This window comes from Cololabis saira, chromosome 1, assembly GCF_033807715.1.
Source record: "Cololabis saira isolate AMF1-May2022 chromosome 1, fColSai1.1, whole genome shotgun sequence".
Lineage (NCBI taxonomy): Eukaryota > Metazoa > Chordata > Actinopteri > Beloniformes > Belonidae > Cololabis > Cololabis saira.
This window is the reverse complement of record NC_084587.1, coordinates 3,967,967-3,995,641: the sequence shown is the minus strand read 5'-3', so window position 1 is coordinate 3,995,641 and position 27,675 is coordinate 3,967,967. Positions and strand designations below refer to the sequence as shown.

Here is a 27,675-nt window from a genome sequence, read left to right as displayed (position 1 = left end):
AAAAACAGTAATTGCACATGAAGGCATTCACATTTTGTTCAGGGCGGTTATGGCTTTAGGGAAAAAGCTGTTTTTTAGTCTGTTAGTTTTTATTATTGCACAGTTGTACAAAATAATATAAAATAATATATCCTTTATTTTTAACTACCTTAAAAATAAAATCACTTTCTTTCTATACTAAATTATAAGAGCATATAACATATGGTATTATTCTTCACAACAAAGATAATTGCCTATTGTATGTAAAAAAATAAATAAAAAATGAAATAAAATCCTTCCAATTTGGGAAATTTACATTTCAATTGCAAGTTAAATTCATATACAGGACTGTCTCAGAAAATTTGAATATTGTGATAAAGTTCTTTATTTTCTGTAATGCAATTAAAAAAACAACAATGTCATACATTCTGGATTCATTACAAATCAACTGAAATATTGCAAGCCTTTTATTATTTTAATATTGCTGATTATGGTTTACAGTTTAAGATTAAGATTCCCAGAATATTCTAATTTTTTTAGATAGGATATTTGAGTTTTCTTAAACTGTAAGCCATGATCAGCAATATTAAAATAATAAAAGGCTTGCAATATTTCAGTTGATTTGTAATGAATCCAAAATGTATGACATTTTTGTTTTTGTAATTGCATTACAGAAAATCACAATATTCTAATTTTCTGAGACAGTCCTGTAGATGTTCTCGGACGAGGTAACGTCAGACGTGTCCACGGTCATGCGCAATAAAGTTTCAGAGGAGAAAAAAAAAACTCGCCCAGCCCCCAGATCTCGCGAGGTTTCCGCCTCTCTCCTCTCCCGGTGCACTACAGCGGCTAGCTGCAGAAATGTCCTCCGACAAGCAGAACGGAGCCAAACTCGGTCCCATGGAGGAGAATAAGGAGAACTCCTCGGACGGAGGACTCGGTCTCGAAAGTATCCTTCCTCTCAGACCGCGGTTGGGGTTTAGTTTCCACTGAGAAGCAGCATTTTCTGTGTGGGAGCTAAGCTAAGTCTGCTAACGCCTTTAGGCAACGTGTCATTGTGAAGCTGTCAGTTAATCTCTTAAAATCACCTCATAAACCAGCTCTGACGCTTTTAAAGTCACTTTATTGCACCAGTTTGATTCTGTCTTTTTAAATGAACTCAGGCTTTGGTGTTATTAGGCAGTGAGGAAGGTTTTAAATGGAGGAACATTGTCGTTTTCATCCAAACTGTGTTGATTAATTAACGTATTTAGTATTTTGAATTATTGTTCTGCTCCTTCACCTCGTTAAACTGCAGTCCTGCAGATCATCAAGGAGTCCCAGCAGCAGCATGGACTCAGACACGGAGACTACCAGAGATACAGGTGGGAATTCACTGTAAAAGCCAACAATTAAAGAGAAGTTAAAAAAACTCAAAGAATTTCATACTTTAACACTTAATATCTTAGTTCCATACATGACTTATTGTGTGGAGGTTTGGGGTAACACCTATAAAACAAATATAAACCCTATTTTCTTATCACAGAAAAGAGCTTTAAGGATAATTAATAGATCTGACTATTATGAACCAACAAATAATCTCTTTATTAAATATTATACTCTATACTCTATACTCTATATAAATTCCATGATATAGTAGAGCAGAAAACTCTACAGCCCAGCAGAAACTGCTTCCAAACTGCATTCAGGACTTGTTCCAAATAAAAGAAACCCGCTCTGACCTGAGGGGGAAACTCATGTTTGAGACGACGACAGTAAGAACTAATATTAAAAAGAGATTTACATCAATTAAGGCAAGAGAAATATGGAATAGTTGTGTTAACAACCTAAAAATGTGCAGTTCTAGCTACAAGTCTAAGAAAATGTTTAAAGAAAATATTGTAAATAAATATAAAACACTATAACTATAAAGTATAGTAACAAAAACATTCTAGAATGTGAAACATCAATTTTATATTTTGTCTTATTTATTTTTGTCTTCTTTATGCATTGTTTGTTTCCACGGATTAATGCTAATGTTTCTGATTTAAGCTGATCACGAGAGAAAAAGGGTCGGCACTATAAGCAACGGCTTCAGCTACACCTTTTCAGCAAAAGCAATGTTTATTTTACTTTTTCATTTTGTTTTGTAAAATAACTTGTACTTGTCGAAATAAAGACCATTCATTCATTCATTCACATGTGCAAAAGGGAGTAGGAAGAAGTGTAAATTTATTTAATCCTACCCCCATTGACTAATCATTTATTAACACTTATTTATAATAACTAACTATACTATAATTTTGTGGTGGGGGGAAAAAAAATCGATATTGCAATATATTGTTGCACTCTCTGTCGCAATAAATAATCGATACACTGATGGCAAATATCAATAATTTATTACAGCACACATAATGGATTTACGCGGTTATCATTACACTATTGTTCATACACTTCAATTTGTCCAGCTGTACAGTAGGGCTGCAACTAACGACTATTTTAATAGTCGACTAGTCACCGACTATTGAAACGATTAGTCGACTAATCGGATAATTAGTCTTTTTTTTTTTTAATTTAGTATGAGGTTGCTTTAATTATGTGGCGAATGATAATAAACAAAGGAAAGATGGTACTAGAGCCCTGATATAGCAGGACTGTTTTCTTCATCCTGCTCCCGCAGTGTTTAAATCCACTCCTGCAAAACTCATGAATTCATGCCCGCACGGCGCACAATAAAGATGCATTGTTTTAGTGTCTTCTCCCGTCCCGCAAGAGAAAAGTCCAGACAAATCTATCTGATTTAATTTTAACATGATGATTGTGGAGCTTGATGGATAATTGACAGTTCATTGGTACCTGACTGAACGTTAGATGCAAATCCATCATTGTCATCATCACACAAGCTTTTTCACCTTTCACGCAGCATCAATTATGTGATGGAGGTTATAGCAACGAGAGTAGCTGTGAGTGGCTCAAATAATACTAATAAATAACATGAAATAAACAAAGTTAATGAATGAAAATAGGCTTAATATCTTACCAAGGTGAGTCCATTTCGTTCAACTGTCCGACGTCTCTTCAAATGCACCGACGTGCTCCCGTGAAAAGCAAGGTCAGCTTTGCAAACCTTGCAAGTCATCTTTTTATTCACCGTATCGAGGCGAAAAGGCTCCCGAACTTCACCTTCAGCGTCAGGATGAGGTTTAACGGTGGAAACTTTGACCTGCTTCTAGTGCATAAACTGGGTTTAGTTTAAGTTCTAACCTGGTTTGTCTCTGGCTTTGGTCCAACATGTTCAGATATTTGAGCATCTTTAAGTAGATTTGCTGTTAGTTATCTGAAGAAGCTGTTTCTTTCTCCCTGCAGGGGTTACTGCTCCCGCAGGCTGCGCCGCCTCCGCAAGACGCTCGGATTCAAGATGGGAAACAGACACAAGTTTGTTGGGAAGAAGGTCACGGTGGAGATGCTGTCGGACAGCAGGTTGGTGATGTTTACTCGTGTCGTAAAGAGTTAACACTAGTTTGTGTTCAGCTGTGTCTCGGTAACTCTTCCTCCTTCTAATCCCGTGTTTCTGCTCTAAAATCATCTGATCACAAATAGGGCTGCAGCTATCGAATATTTTAGTAATTGAGTATTCTACTGAAAATTCCATCGATTAATCGGATAAACATTTTTGTTTAGTTAAAGAGCAATTATAAATATACATAAGAAAATAAGACATTTCACCTAATAATGAACCCCTGGTTTCCTTTTTTAGATAATCAATGTCTTTATTTTTAGATGCACATTGTTTAAAACAGCCAACAGCAATTGCATCTCAGGAAATGTGACCAGAAAAAATAAATAGATAAGCAAATTTTAAGTTCTAGTTAAGTTTTAAGTTAAAGTCTTGATAAGATTTTGAGTTTTGGCAGTGTTCAAATATAATTCTGAGAGCTGCTGTAGTGGAGCACATTAGCCACCAGCGCTACTTGATGTTTTATCCAACAATGACTACAGAGCTAAAATTGAAAACTACCCGATTAGCTTTATTACATTTTTATTTTTCACCCTCATCACTCTACAGATCTATGTTTTTACAGATTAAATGCGTTAGCCGCGCATCAACAGTAGTTATAATTAACAGAAACCTAGCCCTCCACAGGGCTAACGTTATGTAATGTTAATCTTATTAATTAGCGCTACGTTAACTTAATTTTCCCATCTCTCGGGTGACGGTTCCTCCGCTCTCGGAGTAAACAGGGTGTTGGTGGAGAAGCTGCAGCGTCGAGGACGTGCTGTGTTCGCTTTGGTGTCCAGCTGGAAATGCTCCCACACTTTTGACATTTTCTGCCTTTTCTTTTAGTTAAAACCTTACATATCCGCCGCCTCTTTTGTGGCGTCAGCGCGTTGTGCCGCATTAAACGTAGTCCAGGCGAAATGTCCTGCTTTGAGCTGCAAAATTAAACGATTCCCCTAGGCAGAGAAAATTCCTTGATCATCAACTTTACCGTTATTAGGATGTACAAGATGTGCTTGTATTCAGCCCGGATGGACCAGTCGAGGTCCAGGATCTTCTTCTACCGTGAGGCCGGACTCAACATGACCCCCCACTTTCATGTTACGAAACCCCTGGTCAGGCCATGTACAGGTGTTGAGACCAAGGGTCACATAGCATGACATTTAAACCAGTAGGGAACCCAAGCATAAAAAGGTGCAAATAACTGAGACAACACAGGGTTTTAAACTGGTGTGCTTGATTTTACTTACACTCCAGCAAGATATTTACAATATTTACAAGTGTACAAAATGACCAAACAAAAGTATGCCACTGCCAGGGGACGTGGATGTTGCCAAAATAACAAACTAAGCAGCTGAGGAAATACACAGTTCTATCTAACTGTCTAATAGGGAAACCAAAAGCCTGTCTGCCTAACTACACTAACCAGTGGGACAAAAATACAGTGGTGGCAACCATCCCTTACCTAATGTGACTAAACATAGATTCTAACTACGTGATGCCTGTGTATAGGGGCCCCCGTCTTACCTGTCCCAAGGCAGGGCATATACACCAGACTATGTAGCCGAACAATAACAGAAGTGTGTGCTTCCGGGCTCTAGCAAGCAACCATCAACTTGCTATCAGAGAGAGCCAGCAGGAACTGGCAAACAGCCCTTTTATAGGGCACAGGTGGAGTTGATTGGAGGAGGGCACAGGTGGAGATGATTGGTGGAGGGTACAGGTGGAGATGATTGGTGGAGGGCAGAGACAGGGAACCAGAGGCTGGCCAGTGGGAGATGGGTGGTGAATGGCTGCTGGTTATGGACCTCACCTGCAGAGAATGAGTGGTAGGGAGGGGAGGAGAAGGTGGAAGAGAAATGCAGAGCCACAGAAAATCCTACCTCTGTGGCACGTAACACGCCCACCGACAAGAACAAACTTACTCTAAGTTTGTTCACAAGCAAAACAAAAACTATTGTGACACTTAGATGCGGGACAACGCATCAGCCATCACGTTGTCTAAACCTTTCTTATGTCTTATGTCCAGGTTGTAGTTCTGGACGATGAGAGCCCATCGCATTAAGCGCTGGTTCTGGTTATACATTCTGGACAAGAATGTTAGTGGGTTATGATCGGTGAAGACGACGACAGGTACAGAGCTCGAGCCAACATAAACTTCAAAATGTTGCAAAGCCAGCATCAAGGCCAGTGCTTCCTTCTCAATGGTGGAATAATTAAGCTGTGGCTTAGTAAACTTTCGAGAGAAGAAACAGACGGGGTGATCAATTCCATCAGCATCCTCTTGAAGCAATACAGCCCCAGCTCCCAAAGCACTTGCGTCTACCTCTAACTTGAAAGGCAGAGTAAAGTCTGGAGCAGCAAGCACCGGGGCACTGCAAAGCAAAGCCTTGGCCTTCTCAAAGGCCTGCTGACAATCTGAAGTCCAAGCGAACTGTTTAGCGTCACTGAGCAAACTAGTTAAAGGAGCTATTACAGAGGAAAAGTTACGGCAGAACGAGCGATAGTAGCCAGCCATCCCAATAAAACGTCGCAGCTCACGTTTGTTCGTTGGGGCTGGATAATTAACAATAGCCATAACCTTAGCATGCACAGGCCGTACCTTTCCCAATCCAACTTCCTTGCCCAAGTAAGTAATTGTTGCTTTTCCAAATTCACATTTGGCCAGGTTTGGTATTCCTGTGATCTGACAGTGATGACAGGTTTTGCAAAACTGCGCAACAGAAGATCGTAACTTAGGCCAAAAGAAATGCTTCCGTACCCTGTTGTAAGTTTTAGTTATCCCCAAGTGACCAGACCAAGAAGTCTCGTGAGCCAACAGCAGAACCTGGTGGCGAAAGGGGGTAGGCATAACCACCTGGGTCATCACACCCCAGTCCATGCCAGCTGCAGCAGGCAACGACCATTTCCTCATTAGCAAGTCATCTTCCACAAAATAGGCTATTGGTTTGCCCCTTGCAGCCACAGGGGAAACAGCCAATGCAAAGCAATGAGCTAAAGAGGGGTCAGTTTTCTGGGCAGCAATTATCTCGTTGCGAGTAACTGGAAGTGTAATGGAAGGCATATGGACTGGCTTTGATTTTACCTTCGCGTGGCCAGTTGAATGCTGGGGAAAAACGTCAGTAGCAAGTGGAGTGGCCAAAATGGAGTCTGACAAGTTAACTGCCCCACTCTCCTTACGTGCCTGAGCTCGTGTAAGCACACAGGCTGGAAATGTACCTGGGTGGACATCTGAGCCACTTGGCATAGCCATGGCATTGGGGTGTTCAACAATCTCCAGCACCGGGCAAACCTTGTCACCTGCAATGTCGTTCCCCATAATGAGGTCTATACCAGGAACAGGCAAAGCAGGGCACACAGCTACCTTAAAGCAGCCAGAAACCAGTTTTGTGTCAAGAAACACATTGTGTAGTGGAACTTTAATGAAACTCATATCAATTCCTTGAGCAATGCTGTGTGCACCAGAAAATGTTGCATCCGACAGAGGCAGCACATCATTTAGCAGGAAGGACTGAGCCGCCCCAGTGTCTCTCAAAATACGAATCGGCTTCTTACTACCGGGGTCACCAACCAAGGACACCATGCCCTCAAATGTGAAAGGCTTGAAGCCGTCACAGCATGTAGGAACAGCACTGGTTGGACTCTGCTCAGACACTGTCCTAACAAAACCCATCGGTTTAGCATTAGCAGGTTTAGAGGAACCAGAATTCTTTCTCCTCAACTGAAAACAATCCTTCTGGACATGACCCTTAGTGTGGCAATAATAGCATTCCCTGTCCTCCTTAGCACCGGCAGGAGGGGCAGAGTTAGCCACACCAAAACCCTTACCTCGAGGCGCCACAAACACCTCCTTATGGGTCAACATATACTCATCAGCAAAAATAGCGGCTTCATGAAGCTGAGAGACCTTCTTCTCATTCAAATAAACAACACAACGCTCTGAAGCACACTTCTTAAACTCCTCTAAGAGTATTAGCTCTCGAAGTCCAGCAAAATCAGTGACTTTGCTAGCAGCACACCACTTATCAAACCGTTCGCCCTTCTCTCTAGCAAACTCTACAAAAGTTTGAGTGGGACTTTTCTTGAAGTTTCGAAATTGCTGCCTGTAGGCTTCGGGTACGAGCTCGTAGGCTCTGAGTACAGCAGACTTACACACATCATAATCAAGACTATCGGCAAGAGGCAATGAGGCTATTACGTGTTGTGCTTTACCGGTTAGCTTGCACTGCAGCAGAGTGGACCAGTTCTCTTTTGGCCAATTAAGAACAGTCGCAAGGCGTTCAAAAGTATGAAAAAAAGAATCCACTTCCGTTTCTCGGAAGGGAGGAAGTTCTATGTGCCGAAATAAATCATATCTACCAGGTGGTGTTGGCGAGGCAGTGGAGGTGAGTGGACCATGGGTGCCAATTGAAGAGGCAGGAGCCGCCACAGTGGATGGAGAGACGAAGGCGGAGAAGGTGGACGGTGCCACAGGTTGGGGAGAGGACTCCAGCTCCAACTTACGCAGCCTTATGGCTGTCTCCAGTTGGAATTCCAGCTCTAGCCTGCGGATGGCAAGCTGCTGGTCAAGTTCAGCTCTCTGAGCTCTTTCCGCAGCTTCTCGGAGTTCCCTTTTCTCCTCCCGCTCTCTGTCGAGGCGAGCCAGACGCAACTTGAGCTTAGCGCCATCCAGGGACCCCGTTGGGGACGGTGAGTAAGCGTTAGGGTCCCCCTTTGGCAAGGTCGGCGTCGACCTTACCCTCACCACTGTTTCTGGGGAGGCTGCACCAACCAGCCCAGCATCCAGAGGGCCACCCAGAACACCTCTGTCCACTAACCCCTCCAGCACCACTGGTTTTAACTCCCTTTTAAGGGCACCACTGTCAGTCACAATACTATAATGTTTGGCCACCGAAATCAGGTCAGCCTTGCGACACTTCTCAAATGACTCACGGGAAGGGTTTGCAATGAACTGGTTTAAATCAAAACCGGATGCCATGGTACAACAAAAAACGCACAAAAACCAACTATCCGCTCAAGTCTAGAGAACCAAGTATTTGCACCCCCAAATGCTCAGAAATTTCCCGGACGAGCCCCCACTTTCATGTTACGAAACCCCTGGTCAGGCCATGTACAGGTGTTGAGACCAAGGGTCACATAGCATGACATTTAAACCAGTAGGGAACCCAAGCATAAAAAGGTGCAAATAACTGAGACAACACAGGGTTTTAAACTGGTGTGCTTGATTTTACTTACACTCCAGCAAGATATTTACAATATTTACAAGTGTACAAAATGACCAAACAAAAGTATGCCACTGCCAGGGGACGTGGATGTTGCCAAAATAACAAACTAAGCAGCTAAGGAAATACACAGTTCTATCTAACTGTCTAATAAGGAAACCAAAAGCCTGTCTGCCTAACTACACTAACCAGTGGGACAAAAATACAGTGGTGGCAACCATCCCTTACCTAATGTGACTAAACATAGATTCTAACTACGTGATGCCTGTGTATAGGGGCCCCCGTCTTACCTGTCCCAAGGCAGGGCATATACACCAGACTATGTAGCCGAACAATAACAGAAGTGTGTGCTTCCGGGCTCTAGCAAGCAACCATCAACTTGCTATCAGAGAGAGCCAGCAGGAACTGGCAAACAGCCCTTTTATAGGGCACAGGTGGAGTTGATTGGAGGAGGGCACAGGTGGAGATGATTGGTGGAGGGTACAGGTGGAGATGATTGGTGGAGGGCAGAGACAGGGAACCAGAGGCTGGCCAGTGGGAGATGGGTGGTGAATGGCTGCTGGTTATGGACCTCACCTGCAGAGAATGAGTGGTAGGGAGGGGAGGAGAAGGTGGAAGAGAAATGCAGAGCCACAGAAAATCCTACCTCTGTGGCACGTAACACGGCTGGGGAACTAAAAGATGACTGTACTTTTATCTGAACGTCCCCTCCAGGCATCTGCTGCTGGTGTTGATGGAGGCGGAGCGGGCGTGGAGCTACGCCATGCAGCTGAAGCAGGAGGCCAACACGGAGCCGCGCAAGAGGTTCCACCTGCTGGCGCGGCTGCGTAAGGCGGCCAAGCACAGCGAGCGGCTGGAGAAGCTTTGTGAGAGCCCCAACGTGGACGCCAAGACCAAGCTGGAGGCCCAGGTGACGCCCGTTCTCAGAGCCGCGTGTGCAGGGCTGGGATCCATGCAAATGTCAAGAATCCATTCAATTCTTAAGATTCAGAATCGATTATCAAGATTTGATTCGATCCGATATCGATTAGTGTTATTAAAACAGTTTTTTCAGCTGTTGCATGAATTATATGACTGTAGTTCTGCAACATATAATTACTAGTATTATATTGAGATTCAACAGCAAGTATTGCAGCTAATGATGCTGTAAGGACCAATCAGCTCCCAGAATGCTGATAGAACTGCTTTCAGAAACATCGTGGGGCAGAATTACCAAACAGATCCAGGGAGGAAACAGAGACGGAAGAAATCACTTTTATTTTTTCCCATTTTTGAGAATTTGGTTTTTAGCATTTTATGCAAATGTAACCCCAAGACAGTATATAAAGCAAAGAAATACAGACAATATATGCAATTATAACTGTAAATGTAAATGTTGTCATACCTTTTAAACATATTTAAAGGCAAAAACATGGCACCAGTTATTCTCGTGTCCAACAAAACATCCTTTTTTGGGCATAAACAAAAACAATACCAAAAGTAAAACCAAAACCGGTCTCGGAGGTCTGTTTGTGAAATTAACAGCACAATGAAACATGTTCTCTTTTCAGATCTGAACTATTATTCTGTTTTAGTTCTTGTGCTAAGAGCCAAGTAGCAAAAGTGATGCCAGCCGTTGGCTACGCCGGCCACCGGGTCACAAGACCGTGTTCCCAATTGACCCTTTGTCAAGCCCTGCCCCCGTCTGTCATCTCTCCAACCAATATGGACAATTTTTGCAATTATAACTGAAAACTTAAATGTTTTCGTACCTTTAAACATTTTTATAGGCAAAGACATGGCACCAGTTATTCTCATACGGAAGAGTATTAGGGCCAGGCAGGAGAAAAATAAAAATAATATTTTAGAGGCAGATTTTTTTTTTCATTATGCACTTCGAGAAAAAAGTGGAAAAAAGGCGACATTTTGACTTTTCTAAAATGTATTTCAACATTAATCTCGACATTTCAACTTTTTTCTCGAACTGCACAATAAAAAGAAATCTTCCTCCTCCTCAAATATTTTTTCTCCTGCATGACCCTAAGACTTATTCTCATGTCCAACAAAACATTCCTTTTTTGGGGCATAAACAAAAAAATACAAAAAGTTATAATGTAATGATGAAAAAAAATAAATTTATCTTTAGACATACGAATCGTTTTTTAGGAATTAATATGAGAATGGATTTAGAATGGGGAAAATGTATTTTTTCAGCACGGCTAGCGTGGCAGCGCAGTAACGGTTCCCGTTGTTCCCACAGGCCTACACGGCGTACCTGACCGGGATGGTTGAGTTCGAGCTGCAGGAGTGGAAGCTCGCCATGGAGGCCTTCAACAAGTGCAAGTACGTGTAAACGTTCGTTCTTTTTCCTGTAAAGATTCGTACCGGACCTGACGCGTGCGAACGCTCGTCTCTCTGTCAGAACCATCTACGAGAAGCTGGCGAGCGCCTTCACCGAGGAGCTGGCCGTGCTGTACCGCCAGCGCGTGGACGAGATCTCGCCCAACATCCGCTACTGCGCTTACAACATCGGTGAGTCGCCGCGGATCCTCCTCCCTTACGGTGTCGGGTTGAAAACTACCACGTTATCGTCGTATAACGAGCTGCTTTTAACGAACCAAACGGTTCCTACATTAACATTCAAAAAGAGTACAAAAAAGTAAAAAACAGAATACAAATAATTCAAATGAGACCTTTTTATTTTCACTGGAATATAATTTTATAGTTTTTATGGGTCTTATGATCAGAGCCGTATGGGAGGTTTGCGAGGCCCTGTGCGAAATGGCCGGGGGGGGGGGGGGGCCCTCGCGCGTGAGCGTAGCGAGTGCAAGCAAAATTTTTGGGTTTTTCGGGTCGGATCGGGTGTCTATATGCGCAATTTTAACTTTCCAATTATCAAAATACTGCATACCTTCCCCTGCCTCATCATCATCATCTCTCGCCTCGATGCGCGGCCCCACGGCTGCTTGAGACCCGGTCAGATTGTGATTTTTGTAACAAATTTATCAAACGAGCCTTTCAGAGAGGCATTAAACTCTTCCATTTTCTTTAGTTTTTTTTCTTTTTTCATCCCCTGATGGAAATTTCCTGAATCTGTCTCGTTCTCTCGACATTGTGTGACAGTTTGTTCCAACTCCACCGTCTGGATCAGAGCAGCTTGTGTCTGCGCTTGGTCTGATCAGTTGTATTGAACAGACACGCGCATCATTGCACATATATTTATTGATATGCACAGACTAGTACACATTTAGGTCTGTAATGGAACGTAACTGTTGATATTTATAAGGGAAAAAAGGAAGAAAAAAAACGAAAAAAAAAAAATTTTTGAAGGAAGAAAAAAAAGAAAAAAAAAACGACCCATAGCGCGAGGCCCCGTGCGGTCGCACGGTTCGCACACCCCTTGCGGCGGCCCTGCTTATGATTGTTTATTTAGTCCGTGTTTTAAGTGGCTGCACTCGTAACTACAGGTGACCAGAACGCCATCAACGACCTGATGCAGATGAGGCTGACGGGCGGAGGAGGAGGCATGATGGCCGAGAAGCTGGAGGTGAGTCGGGAGCCACGACTGTAGGTTTAAAGATGATTGATGATGCTGATGTGGATCCCGGACGGTGATTTATTTTATTTCCCTCTCCCTCCCGCTCAGGCCCTGATCACCCAGGCCCGGACCAAGCAGGCCGCCACCATGAGTGAGGTGGAGTGGCGAGGACGGACGGTGCCGGTGAAGATCGACAAGGCTCGCGTCTTCCTGCTGGGCCTGGCCGACAACGAGGCCGCCATCGCTCAGGTCTGCTCCTGCTTCCACACCGCGTTTAGCTGGAGGTTTTATATCCCAGCATGCACTCTGATCATCTCCAGCCTCAGTGCTTATGTCCAAATACACACGACTTAGAATAATAAACTAGGGCTGGGGATCCATTCAAACGTCAAGAATTGATTCTTAAGATTCAGAATCGATTATCAGGATTTGATTAGATCCGATATTGATTTGGGTTAGTGTTATTTAAAATGTTTTTTGAGCTGTTGCCTGAATTATATGACTTTAAAATAACTAGTGAAATAATAATTTCACAATAATTATTGTGAAATAAATAACTCAAACAGGCCTTTCAATATCCATTTAAAGTGCAAAAAAGAAAGCAATTGCAGCAGCTCATGCAGTAAACAAATCATTTTAGCTCGTCTAATTTATTCTGTCACAACACACACACATTGCCATGAAGCACCTGGCATTTTTCAGAAGTGTCATGACAAACTGTGTGTCCGACTACTGGGATTAAAGTTCACCGGGCGAAAATGTAATGATGAAAAAAAAAAATCTATCTTTAGATATAAGAATCGATTTTTAGGAATTAATATGAGAATCGATTTAGAATAGGAAAATCGATTTTTTTTTTTTTTTTTTCCAACACAGGCCTATAATAAACTATAGTATTACAACAAATAGTGAATAAAATGTCCCTTTAACGCGCCACACAGAATGTCTTACTGAGTATTAGATAATCAATAAGACACCTAGGTTGATAATCAGTTATCAGAGGACAAACCAGTTGACAGATTATTATGGATCAATAACTCAGTTAAGCTTGATTAACTCTTTGATACCGGCGTATTGCAACAGATTAGTGTCCAAAATCCCCCAAAATGTTTTCCTTGTCAAACTGATGCAGGAAAAACCAAACAAACATTTCATTTGTGATTTTTGCTCTCACGATTTATAAAAAAAAAAAAAAAAAAAAAAAATATATATATATATATCAGGGTTCAGTAAAGGAAAACAGAGTGTACAGTTCCTGATCCGACCAGCGGGGTGAGCTCTGCTGCCAGCTCAGTTCAGCCTGAGCACCCTGCAGACACGCCCGTCACACCCGGGGCCACTCAGGTCTCTGGCATGCAGCATCTTTCGTAACGCGGCTGCATTCTGCACATTTCAGCCCACACATGAGTGCTAGAGGACCCGGTCTTTGGCCCAGTCCCAATCCCCCCCCTAGTCCTACTTTTCAGCAGTACCCCTACATTTTGCGCGTTCCCGTGAGGGTAGTGGTGTCCCAATTCCTCTTTACATGTAGGGCTAGTGGGTATGAATCTAGCCTTTCAGAGCGAGGGATTTCAGATGCTGACTCGCCGACCGAGGGCCTGAAAAATTTCCCAGAATGCTTTACGTCATCATTTGCAGACTGAATCAAACAAAAAAACATGGCAGGCATTTTCTAATTTTTAGTGAATAAAATCAATATTTTGAGTTAGTTTCTGCATAAAAATGCGTTTTGATTACATTTCTAGCGAGAAATATATATTTTACTTTCATAATATTCACTCAGTGAATGTACATAATCACTCACTTGCCCGTTGTATCTTCAGATCTCATCAGAATAAAGGCTGATTTATGGTTCCGCTTTACACCAACGCAGAGCTTACGGCGTAGGTTAAGCGGCGACGCGCAACGTACGCCATAGGCTCTGTGTCGATGTAACGCGGAACCATAAATCGCCGGCGGCTCTTCTCATCCCTGAAAACATCGGGCAAATTTCTTAACAGGCGTTATTTGGATAAACTGATCTTAACGGTTACTTTTACGCCTGAAAAAATATTAAAACTTAATAAAGTGGGAGATTAAAACAGCTTTAAGCTCTGGGCTTCCTGACATGGTGTGACGTATGTGCAAACGTAACTACGCAGGCGCTTACGTACCCAAACGTAAACCACACAGTGACGTAGCAAGTGGTGTCCCAATCCCTAGTGAAGATTACAAGGGCCCTACGCCTGTGGCTTCATTTTGAGGGTGAAGTGGTAGTGGGTGAGGGCTAGTGGTAGAAAGTAGGGTGAACATTGGGATTGGCCCTTTATCTCCCGGCCTCTGAGGATGCTGCACATTCCTCTGCCGGCCAGGCGAGGCGTCGCTCCCTCCGCCGTGATGATCGGCCCTGCCTCGGCTCAGCGGAGGAGGCCCGGCAGGTCGAGCCGGTCCTGCCGGGCCTCAGCGGGGCGTTGGCAGGAAACCAGGCATCAAGTAACGTCAGTCCCTCTCCGAGGAAGGGAGCAGCCCTCGCCGCCGCCGCCTCTCTCCTACTTAACGAGTCTGCTTCGTCTGATTCTGCAGCGTTTCCATTCCTGAGAAGCTTTGACGTGATCCGATCTGCGGTTCTGAGCTCCGTTTCATCATAATAATAATACATTTTATTTATAACGCACTTTATATTTGAAACAAATCTCAAAGTGCTACAATAGAAACAATTTTTTTTTTTTTTAAAGCAGCAAAAATAAGATGGACTAAAATTGCAAGAAAAAAAAGTCAAAACATGTTCACCTCCGCACAGCTACAGGATTAAAAGTACATAGTTTGTACTGAGGTTAGGCAAATGCCTTGGTGAACAAAAAAGTCTAGAGTCTCCTTTTGAAGGAATCAAGTGACTGTGGTGCTCTCAGTGAACTAAAACTAAACCAGAGGAAACTACTGAAAACATGGACATTAAGGATCTTTGGTAGAACATTTCGTCTGGTTTTTGTCTAAAAAAAGAAAAAAACGGAAAAAAATGGAAAAGAAATAAAAAACTAAGGAAAAAAAGAATAAAGAAAAACAAAATGGGGAAAAAAAGGAAAAACAAAAAAGAAATGGAAAATAAATAAAAATAAATAAATAAAAACTAAATGGAAAAAAAGAGAAAAAAGGAAAAATGAAAGAAAGATAAGAAAAAATTAAAAAAAAATATGTAAGTATTTATTTCCAGAGCGGAGGGAGTGGGTGGCGGTTTGGGGTGCGATGAGTTCTTTCAGATATGATGGGGCGTTGCTGTGGGTGCACTGATGGGTTAGAAGGCAGACCTTGTATTCAGTCCTGGAGGAGACGGATAGCCGGTGGAAAGTGTGGAGTTTGGGTGTAATCTCTCATCAGGATCCTAGCAGCAGTTCTGAATATGCCGGAGCTTCTGGATAGTACTGCTCGGGTCCCGGTGACGAGTGTGCTGCAGTAGTCCAGCCTTGAGGAGACAAAAGTTTTTCGGCATCAGGGAGGAAAAGTGTGGGACGGAGTCTGGCTATATTTAGGAGGTGGAAAAATGAGGTTTTGCGAAGGTTTTGGATGTGGGGGTCAAAGGTCAAGTGGGGGTCCATTTCTGACACCTGGGTTGGTGATTACAGATGAGAGCGGGAGGTTCTGGCCGGGAAAGGTGATGCTGGTTATTGGGGATGAATTTACCTGGTGTGGGGTGCCGATCAGAACGGCTTCTGTCTTGTGAGCCATCCACGCCTTTATCTCCTCAGGGCAGGTGGATAATGATGGTGCTACCGGGGGGCGGAGGGAAGTAGGACTGTCCGGAAATACAGTTGTGTCATTAGCGTAGCAATGGAATGATATCCCAGGGCGGCTGATGACACGACCCAGGGGAAGTATGTAAAGTATGAAGAGGGTGGGGCCGAGGACAGAACCCTGGGGGACGCCACATGCTAGGGAATGTGTAGTGTTGTTTCTGTCAGCCTGTTTCAGTTTTAGTCTAGTCTTTGGGTCCAATTATCATTTTAGTTTTTATTAGTTTTAGTCACGTTCATTCTCCTTTTTAGTCGTGTCAAGTTTCAGTCGACTAAAAGTCTGAGCATTTTAGTCTTATTTTAGTCAAAGATTGTATTTAACCGAACCCATTTTACAATTCAAACAAGGTTATCTTATTATATTATTGTTACCTTATAGACTCAAGAATACATTCATTCCAGATACAGAAGACTCTAATTTGAGATTACAACATTTTTATTTTTGTCCCCATCTTTTTCTTTTCTCACGGCACATTGGGTTTTCTTTTCCATGTCTATGTAGGAAAGTGTATCCAAAGATGGTAACTTGTTTTTAATTGACGTGAACCGTCAATTAATGCGACTGGGATTGAGGACGTGATGTCACCCAGCAGAACTAAACCAGAGAAACTACTGAAAACATGGACATTAAGGATCTTTGGTAGAAAATTTCATCTGGTTTTTGTCCAAAAAAAGAAAAATGGAAAAAAAGGAAAAGAAATAAAAAAACAAAGAAAAAAGTTTTTTAAAAAATAAAGAAAAACAAAATGGGGAAAAAAGGAGGAAAAAAGAAAAAACAAGAAGAAAATGGAAAAAGGGAAAAAATGAAGAAAAAAAGTTGCTTAAAAAGTTAAAAACAATCATTCCTGAGATCCACCTTAAACATTAGAGGTTCTACACTGACAGACAGAAAGATGAGAGCAGCATCCTGAAAGAACTGGGAACAGAGGAAACTCCTGAAAACATGGACATGGATTTGTTAGTTTGGTCTCGTTTTGGTCAACAAAAATGAAGACACATTTTTAGCAGAGTTTTTATTTTGTAATCTACATTTTAGGCTCGTTTTTTATTCGTCTATGATATTGCATCATATATTTAATTATCCTCACGTGATAAAGGTTTGTTGACGACGATATTTAGTCTAAGTTTACGTCTCAACCCCTGCTGCTTCCTCTGAACAGGAGGGGAAAACCTGCAGGTTTCCCTGAGAATCGGAGCAGCAACCCTGCTGGATTAGTGTGTAGATGAACGCCAGATAAGGCGCAGAAAGAATCCCGTCATTCACAAAGATCTGAACCCTGAAACTCCAGCGCGGCTCGTTGCTGGTGAGTTATGTGCAGGAATGTGTGAGCAGCCCGTCGGACCACATACCCGGTTTAGCACCAGCATTCCTGCTTTAACTGCAGCTCTAGTCGCTCCTCCTACATCCACCTCCTCAAGTCATCACTAATAAGGTGTAAAACATTTATCTGAGACAAAAGTTGTGGCGCTACAGTTTCGGTTCTGATGGCGTTTGAAGCGTCGGTTTGGTTGTGGCCGGTTATACCAGATGCCAAACAAACGCCGCCGCTCTTCCTCTTTTCTTCATGAGTCATTCAGCTTTTACACAAAGAAGTGAGACGAATAAAAAAACAATAGGATTAGATTGTGGTGACACCCATTTGTGGTCACCTGATCTGTTGCCACACTGCAAAAACTCCAAATCTTAACAAGAATATTTGTCTTATTTCTAGTTAAATTGTCTCATTTTTAGTCAAAACAAATGTCATTACACTTAAAACAAGACTCATCACTGGAAAAAACAATAGTTTTCACCTGTTTCAAGTAGATTTTCACTTAAAATAAGTAGAAAAATCTGCCAGTGGAACAATATTTTTTTGCTTGTAATGAGAAGATAAATCTTGTCCCACTGGCAGATTTTTCTACTTGTTTCAAGTGAAAATTTACTTGAAACAGGTGAAAATTGTAAAATAAGTTATTTTTCTGGTAATGACTCTTGTTTTAAGTGTAATGAGATTTTTTGACTAAAAATGGGACATCTTAACAAGAACTAAGACAAATATTCCTGGTAAGATTTGGGGTTTTTGCAGTGCAGTGGTGCACGGCGGTTGATTAGTGATTAATATCCTCCCACCCGGGTCTGGGGAAGGTCCTGGTTCCCTCAGACGGTCTAGACCGAAGCTCTGGCCAGACATTTGCAGCGCTGCGTCTCTTTTTCAGCTGTGGTCTAGAAATCGGCAACGTGAGTCAGGATTAGAGCTGGAGATCGATTCAAATGTCAAGAATAGATTCTATTCCGATTCTTAAGATTCAAAATCGATTATCACGCTTTGATTCGATTCTATTCCAATATTGATTTGGGTTAGTGTTATTAAAACTGTTTTTTTCAGCTGTTGCATTAATTATATGACTGTAGTTCTGCAACATATTAATACTGGTATTATATTGAGATTCTACAGCAAGTATTGCAGCTAATGATGCTGTAAGGACCAATCAGCTCCCAGAATGCTGATAGTTTAGTTTAGTTTATTGTTTTGCACAGTTTTTAAAAATATACAGGAAATATCAATGATAAACACTATACGGTGCAGGAAGAGGCAAAAAACCCAATGGGCTTATTTGAAGCCTCCACCGAAGATATTAAAATTTCATGTCAAGATTAACATACAAAAAACAAAGTATAACTACACAAAAGTGATGGCAAACTAATAATGCAATATATAAAGAATAAAGACAAAAAATAAGTGTGTGTGAGTGTGCATGGGATATTGTTTTTACAACTTATATTGTATTGATTCCTGAGCAAATAAGACTGTACATGTCACTATGAGTGAAACACAGAAAAAAACAAAAAGAACATGGATACATAAACAACAATACATTGGGAAAACAGTTACAAAACAGCAGTCAAGTGGTCCTTTAAACGTCTTTTGTAAAATTTCAGAGAGGACGAGCTTTTTGCCAGGTGGGAAAAATCATTCCACAATTTAGTGCCCCTAAATCTCAACGAAAATTGACTTCTGCAAGTGAGAAATTTAGGAGGATGAAGATCTGAGGATTGTCGAGTTGAATAAGAATGAATCTCTGAAATTAATTTAAAGTAAGTCTTGAACTGTTCAGGAATATTGCATTCACTTGAATTTAGCTTATAAATAAAAACGCATATCTGAAAAATATTGATGTCATAAATAGTAAGAATCTTGAGTTTTTGAAATAAAGGAGTAGATGAAGCGAGTGACTCTGATCGAGTTGCAATCCTAACAAAACGTTTCTGTAGGACCAGAATTTTGTGAAGAGTTGTAGGAAAAGTATTTGCCCAAACTATATTACAATAAGAGAGATAAGGATAAATTAAACTATAATAAAGTGTAAGGAGACAACTCGTCGTGACAAGATGACTAACACGCCTTATAATGCCAATGGATTTATTGATTTTTTTGGTGACCCAATCAATTTGTTCTCTCCAACTCAAACTCTCATCAACAATAATACCCAGGAATCTTGTAGTTGACACCTGAGGCATACTAACAGACTCAATATTAATTTTGCATGAATCCTTAGGGTATGATTTTTTGCCACTAAAAATTATGAAATTTGATTTCTTTATATTCAAGGATAGTTTATTTAATCTGAACCACATAGCATAGGCAGTTAAACCAGCATTGGCATCCTTAATCAGTGAGTTGAAGTTTGAATGAGAGAGCACTAGGGTTGTGTCATCTGCAAACATTATTGGACAAAGGAAATTTGAAACATTAGGCAAATCATTAATATAAATAAGAAATAATAATGGTCCAAGAATGGACCCCTGCGGGACTCCACAAAGTAATCTGGCCTTATTGGAATAGCAACCATTAACACAAACAAATTGCTTTCTATTTGAGACATAATTTTTTAACCATTTGTATGCAGTATCGTGAAAACCGTACTTATGTAACTTATCCATTAAAATTTGATGGTTAACAGTATCAAACGCCTTTGAAAGGTCGATAAAGATACTACAGGTAAATTCATTTTTCTCAAGTGCAGAGGTAACTTTGTCAATAAGGTGAAGCAGAGCCATATAAGTAGAATGATTTTTCCGAAAACCATACTATAGATAGAACTGCTTTCAGAAACATCGTGTAGAATTACCAAACAGATCCAGGGAGGAAACAGACGGATGAAATCCGTTTTATTTTTTCCCATTTTTGAGAATATGGTTTTTAGCATTTTATGCAAATGAACCCCAAGACAGTATATAAAGCAAAGAAATATAGACAATTTATGCAATTATAACTGAAAACGGAAATGTTTTCATATCTTTTAAACATATTTAAAGGCAAAAACATGGCACCAGTTATTCTCATGTCCAACAAAACATTCCTTTTTTGGGCATAAACAAAAAAATACCAAAAGTTGTAATGATGGGGAAAAAAAATCGATCTTTAGACGTAAAAATCGATTTTTAGGAATTAGTATGAGAATCGATTTTAGAATCGGAAAATCGTTTTTTTTATTTTGTTTAGGTGATCCTCGGTTAGCACTTTCTTAGCTCAGGTCTTCCCAGATAAAACCAAAACCGGTCTCGGAGGTCTGTTGGTGAAATTAACGACACAATGAAATATGTTCTCTTTTCAGATCTGAACTATTATTCTGTTTTAGTTCTTGTGCTAAGACCCAAGTAGCAAAAGTGATGCCAGCCGTTGGCTACGCCGGCCACCAGTCACAGGACCCGTCAAGCCCCGCCCCCGTCTGTCATCTCTCCATCCACTTCCATTGTAAAAACAGGCTTTTACATCACTCTATTTCTAATTAATTTACCAAAGAATGATTTTTGCAACAAGATATAAATAAAAAGTACTTCAGGTACTGTGGAGTGAGTTTAAAAAAACTTTTACACACCGCTTAACCATTTTAAGATGAATAAATAAACGCTTCCCCGGTTGTAGCTATGGGTTGGAGCCTGCTGTCGAGCCGACGGATTGGAGATACCAATTTAGGGATAAAAACACGATGAACCCTCACAACATTACAAATGTTGACCTTTACTATTACAAAGTTTAAAAAAATAATCCAGTGATTTAAAATTTTTATACAAGGAAAGTAAAAACGACACTTTTTCCAACCGGAAGTAGCAACAGAGGATGATTCTTCTGATTGGTCAATCAGGGACCAATCAGAAGGCTGACAAAGGGCCAATTGTAAGAGAATTTGTTTTACTTGATGTACAAAAAAATAGTCCCCGTACAGATGTCCATGGATGTTTTTTTTTTTTATAACCACACTGTAAATATGTTTATTTCTGCTCATTGAAGATTTGACTGACCTCTGGAGCCCCTAGTGGTCAGTCGAGGAACTGCAACTTTTTCCTGCTTCACTCTCAGTCCGAATCATAGACTGTATAAAACAATGGACGGCCGTGTTGCTTGAGATGCCACATGTCAATCAAAGTTAGCTCCGCCCCCAGCTCCTTCAGCCGAACCCAACCGAAATATCTGCAGAGCTGCCGTCAGACATTTACATCGAGATGAACCGTTTAACACGACGGCAAAATCAAACATGACATTTAACCAACGCTGGTTGGTTAAACGCCAGCCAGCCATTGGCCGAGCCGACTGTCAATCAATCGTGAGAATGGACTCTCTTTTGAGGAACTGAAACGAGTCTTACTTACGAATGGAAACTAAGAGTTTAGTGTTTTCCAGGCGGCCAACGAGGAGACCAAAGAGCACCTGTACGAGACCCTGCTGGCCGAGTGCAGAGATACGATCCAGGCCGTGAGGGAGGAGCTGAAGACCGAGGCGGTGAGAGGCGCCGCCGTAAAGCGGCTATTTATCTGAGAGGCCAGCCCGAAAACAAGTGTGTTTGGTAGCGGAAAGGAAAGTGAAAAACTGCGTTTTCTTTCTTGCAGAAGCAGCGAGAGAGGAGCTCTGAAGGCGACGGCGGGAAGGTTTCCAACCTCCAGTACCTGCACAGGTAAGAGGAACCGCTGGGCGGCACAGAGGAGAATGTTGTGGTTGTCGTTAAGTTCCTGTCCTGACGGCCGTCTTTCCTCCGGCAGCTACCTGACCTACATCAAGCTGTGCACCCTGGTGAAGAGGAACGAGAGCATGGCTCACACTCTGCACGGCAAGCTGAAGGAGACGGAGGCCGACGAGTACAAGAGGGGCCCCCGGCCCCAGGACCTGATCCGGCTCTACGACATCATCCTGCAGGTGGAGGAAACACGGCTACTTAATCTCTGTTAACTAGTGACGCACCGAATGTTCGGTAAACGTAATTGTTCGGCCGAAAATAGCAAAAAAACACGCTCGGTGGAATAAGTGGGGAAAAAACTACGGTGGCAGAGACCCGCCATTGCTGAAAATAAAAGTAACGCTGCCAACAAAAAGAAACGCCGCTGCAAATAAAATAAACGCTTAGCAAATAAAATAAACGCTGCAAACAAAAAGAAACGCCGCTGCAAATAAAAGAAACGCTGAAAATATAAAGAAACCCCGCTGCAAATAAAATAAAAAAACGACGCAAATAAAAAAGCCACAACGGAAGTGAATTACTATTTTTGCTGATTTTTGACTATTTTTGCTGATGCACCGGTGTTTTTTACGCTCTTCTTAGCAGAAGCAAAAATAGTCCCCGGTAATTCACTTCCGTTGTGACTTTTTTATTTGCGTCGTTTTATTTTTATTTGCAGCGGGGTTTCTTTATACTTGCAGCGTCTATTTTATTTGCAGCGTTTGTTTTATTTGCAAAGCGTTTATTTTATTTGCAGCCCCACCACGACCTGATTAACTGGATTTGAACGGGAGAAAATGAAAAAGGATTATGAGAAAAAATACAATAAATACAGTAAGACAAATTGTGACTGGCGGGTATTTCACTGCACATTTGATTTATGCAATGGTGGAAAAAATTGGCAAAATAAATGAAAAACTGCAAAGAACCATTGTTCGGTATTATTCGGTATTCGGCCAAGTGTTTTAGTTTCGGTTTCAGCCACAAATTTTCATTTTGGTGCATCACTACTCTGAACTCATCTGTGTCCTGAACTTGTCCTCCGTCTCTCCGTCCGTCCAGAGTCTGGCTGAGCTCTCCACCCTGCAGGGCCTGGAGGACGACCACACCTTCCAGAAGGAGGTGTCCCTGAAGACGCTGGTCTACAAGGCCTACAGGTCGGTTCGTGTCCCGAGTTCTCTCTGAGGAGTTTAAGGGCCAATCCCAATGTTCACCCTACTCACTACACTGAACACTGAATTATGGCGGATCGCTGGGTTGACGAGCTTCTCTGGGACCGACCTCTGTAGGGGTCCCAGAACAACCTGGAGGGAAGAACAACCTGCGTTCCTTCCAACATTTGTCTGTTTTGTCTGTTGTTTCTGCTCTCATTGGCGGGTGGAACGGTACCATGAGGCGGCCCGATGTTAAACGGGCCGGTGTGTGAAACATCTGGACGGTACAGATGTGTGCTCTGGTCTTTAATGCTCCTCTCTCTCTCTCTCCTCCGTCAGGTGTTTCTTCATCGCTCAGTCGTACGTGTTGGTGAAGAAGTGGAGCGAGGCGCTGGTGCTGTACGAGCGGGTGCTGAAATACGCCAAGGAGGTCCAGTCCAAGGCCAAGAGCCTGAACAACAGCCTCAAGGTCGGTACCGACATGTGACCGCCACACTCTAGCACACGGGTGGCCGAGCCGCGGCTCGCGAGCCGCATGCGGCTCTTTGCCCGGTGTCATCCAGCTCTTGCAACTTTATTTGATAGGTGCAGTGAAAGACGGGCAGCGGGGGCAAAATATGCCGCGACTGGAATCGAACCCGTGTCGCTGTTCAGGGGAAGGTTTACATAAGTCCCTGCTCAACCCGTTGAACTATACGGGCGCTAGCGCTCGTGTTTGTGACGGGAATAACTCGTGTACTCTCAAATCTACTCTCAAAATGGCAGGGAAAAAATGCACAGCCAAACGAAAATATGAAGATAAACACAGGGCGTTTTTTTAACGGAGTGGGAGAGTTTAATATATATATATATAATATAAATTAAATATTAATATTTAAAACTTTTGCTCTTCTTTTTTTTCGGAGACAGGCAATCGTCAATCCATTCATCCATTGTTAGCTCCTCCCCGGAGATCGTTTACCGTCAACATGCCGAAACAATAACGAAAATAAAAAAATAAACTTCAGCTACTTTTTGCTACCTGCTGTAACCGTCAAAAAATATGTAACAGTTGGTTGTTGTCATGGAAACATTGTTGCTTCCCTGACGCGGAATGATCTGCTGTGATAAGGCTTAAAAAAAAGTAAAAAATATATAATTACGAAATATAAACAGTATACTGTATACATTGGAATGAAAAAATATGCTCATTATACCACAGTAACAACCAATCAAATTGCAGGATTTCACCTTTCCGTTTTCTAATGGTATTTTTATGTCTGAGAGAGAGCAGGGAGTGAAGGATCATGGGTAGTTGATGTGGCTCTTTGCAGTAACACAGTAACCAGTTGTGGCTCTCAGCCTCTGACTGGTTGGCCACCCCTGCACTAGTACAATGAGTCTGACCTTTGACCTCCACCCCGGGTCTCTGCAGGACCTCCCCGACGTCCAGGAGCTCATCGCCGAGGTCAGCGCTGAGAAGTACTCCCTTCAAGCTTCCGCCATCTTAGGTAGGAGGTCCTCCGGGTTCCAGCCCGTTCTCTCTTCTGCTGGCTTGTGGCCGCGATCCTGAGGAAATGCTTGTCTTCCAGATACCGACGAGACGGCGGACGTTCCCTCGCAGCAGCAGCTGAAGGACAACACGGTAAGAGCAGGAGACACATCTGGACACACCTGGACCCGCCTCTGGGAACTAGGACTCTGGTTCTGATGCTGCCAGTCCTGACAGCGAGGGCTGTAGCGATACACTGATCTCATGACACGATACATGATAATCAGCTCACGATACGATATATATCACGATATTCAGCTCACAATACGATATATATCACTATATTCAGCTCACAATACGATATTTATCACGATATTCAGCTCACAATATGATATTTATCACGATATTCAGCTCACAATACGATATTTATCACGATATTCAGCTCACAATACGATATATATCACGATATTCAGCTCACAATACGATATATATCACTATATTCAGCTAACGATACGATATATATATATATCACAATATTCAGCTCACAATACGATATTTATCACATTATTCAGCTCACAATACGATATTTATCACGATATTCAGCTCAGGATACCATATATATCACGCTATTCAGCTCACTATACGGTATATATCACGCTATTCAGCTCACGATACTTTGTATATCACGATATTCAGCTCACAATACGATGTATATCACGATATTCAGCTCACGATACGATGAATATCATGATATTCAGCTCACGATACGATGTATATCACGATATTTAGCTCACAATACGATGTATATCACGATATTCAGCTCACGATACGATGAATATCATGATATTCAGCTCACGATACGATTTATATCACGATATTCAGCTCACGATGCGATATATATCACGATCTTCAGCTCACGATGCGATATATATCACGATCTTCAGCTCACGATGCGATATATATCACGATCTTCAGCTCACGATGCGATATATATCACGATATTCAGCTCACGATGCGATATATATCACGATATTCAGCTCACGATGCGATATATATCACGATCTTCAGCTCACGATACGATTATATATCACGATATTCAGCTCACGATACGATATATATCACGATATTCATTTTAAATCGGATTTAATTTAAATTCTGAATTAAAGAGGAATTCAACTCCCCCCCTCTCTCTCGCCGCAGCGCCTCTGCGACCGCCTGGAGACTTTCCGCCTGGACTCGTCCCTGGTGGGGAAGCAGCCCAACCTGGTCCAGTTCCCGCCCGAGTTCCAGCCGATCCCCTGCAAGCCGCTGTTCTTCGACCTGGCACTGAACCACGTGGCCTTCCCGCCGCTGGACGACAAGGTGGAGCAGAAGGGCAAGGGCGGCCTGACCGGCTACATCAAGGGCATCTTCGGCTTCGGCAGCTAGGCCTCACAGACCCCCGTCCGAGTTTAACGACCCGCCGGACTCCCGGCCGTCGGCTGGAATCATCTCACCTCCTCTGTTTGATTCCGAGGGAATCAGTCCGATCTGAAGGTTCTTAACTCTGACCGGTCAGGGGTCACGGCGGCGCCGGCCGGCGCTCCAGCCGCCTCCAACTGTAGTTAAACTCGACTCGTTTGGCATTCTTGGGTCTTCTCCCATTCATGTAAGCGCCTTTCATCTTTGTTTTCCTTCGTGTGAGACGTTTTCATCTTTTATTTGTCTTTTTTCAGATCCTGCATGAATCACCAGAACTAATTTGGCGAAGTGATTTTTATTTTTTATTTTTTTTGTTTCCATTATCGCATCTTGAGCTTCGTCCTTCGTCTCACGTTAGCCCGCGATGATTAAGCCTGTGAGACTGAAGACGCCGCCACGGGCCTCATGTCCCCCCCAGGACGCCTTACAGACGCGTCGGAGGGAACAAAAACCCGGTGTCGGTCGACAGAATCTTACTGCTTTCAATTCAAATAAATTTCGTTTTTTCTGAATTAACGGCAGTTTTTCTTTTTTTTCTTTTTTTTAAAGTTTTTATGAATTAAGATGATTTTATTCCTTTTTTTATGAAAGAGGAAAAATGGTTTCCCTCCCGTGAGTTTAAACGAGCTCCTCCGGAGTAAAACCTGTCAGATCATCAGTGTCATAAATCATGTTTTATCTAAAATTGAACTTTTAGCCCTTTTTGTACGACGGAGTATTAGGGCCAAACTAAGACCCAAAAATAAAATTGAAATTACGAGAATAAAATAATAATATGAGAATAAAGTCGTAAAATTACGAGAATAAAGTCGTAATATAACGAGAATAAAGTGGTAATTTATGAGAACTAACAGGAAGAGCAGTCCTCCCTGTGTTAAAATGAGGAATATTGAGCGTCTTGTGAAGTTATATTTTGGTATCGGTTTCACAAATAAGGAAATACTTAATCTTTTGGGACATCAGCACCGCATTATCAATAAAAGGACTTTAAAACGATTGTGCTCTTCCTGTTAGAGTTCTCATAAATTACGACTTTATTCTCATAATATTACAACTTTATTCTCGTAATATTACAACTTTATTCTCGCAACATTATGACTTTATTCTCATAATTTTACAATTTTATTCTCATATTATTATCACTTATTCTCGTAATTTCCAATAATTTTTTTTTGTCTTAGTTTGGCCCTAATAATCGTTGTATTTTTGACTCCAAAACGAATAAAATTTGATGCAACTAAAGACGTTTATTCAGGTCTGGATGTGAAGAGCAAACAAAAGCTGTATTATTGATGGATTTTGTTCTTAATTCAAAACAACAGAGCCGTTTTTAAAACCATCACTTTAAGAATCAAAGCAGCTTCGTTTATCTTTCATTCATCCGACCGGCCTTGAAGTGGGAACTTCCTGTCGACTTCCTGCCGTCGTCAGGCGGTTGGAAGCAGCAGACGGCGAGGTCTGGAGGAGGTTTTAACGCGCCAGTAACGCGCCCGTGCTCCAGGGCCGAGCACGGGCCCCTCCTCACACCTCTGAGTGGTTTTCCTCCCGTTTAGCGTCATAAAAACATGAATTGGGGTCAGTAGTTGTGGAGACTTGAATGTGTGATTTTCATTTGGTCTCTAAACCCGAAATTAAAATATTTGCACAAAA

The 27,675-nt window shown here is 42.0% G+C and overlaps 1 protein-coding gene across 1 annotated transcript; it reads left to right on the top strand.

Moving 5' to 3' along the window:
• The first annotated feature begins 786 nt into the window (after positions 1-786).
• Positions 787-27,675, top strand: LOC133449201 (signal recognition particle subunit SRP68-like). The gene is made up of 16 exons (XM_061728365.1): positions 787-928; positions 1,277-1,343; positions 3,325-3,438; positions 9,394-9,589; positions 10,919-11,001; positions 11,081-11,190; positions 12,126-12,205; positions 12,305-12,445; positions 21,630-21,728; positions 21,836-21,900; positions 21,986-22,139; positions 23,002-23,096; positions 23,433-23,562; positions 24,508-24,583; positions 24,665-24,717; positions 25,765-27,675. The coding sequence occupies exons 1-16, from the start codon at positions 841-843 to the stop codon at positions 25,990-25,992; spliced, it is 1,779 nt and encodes a 592-aa protein (XP_061584349.1). The 5' UTR covers positions 787-840; the 3' UTR covers positions 25,993-27,675.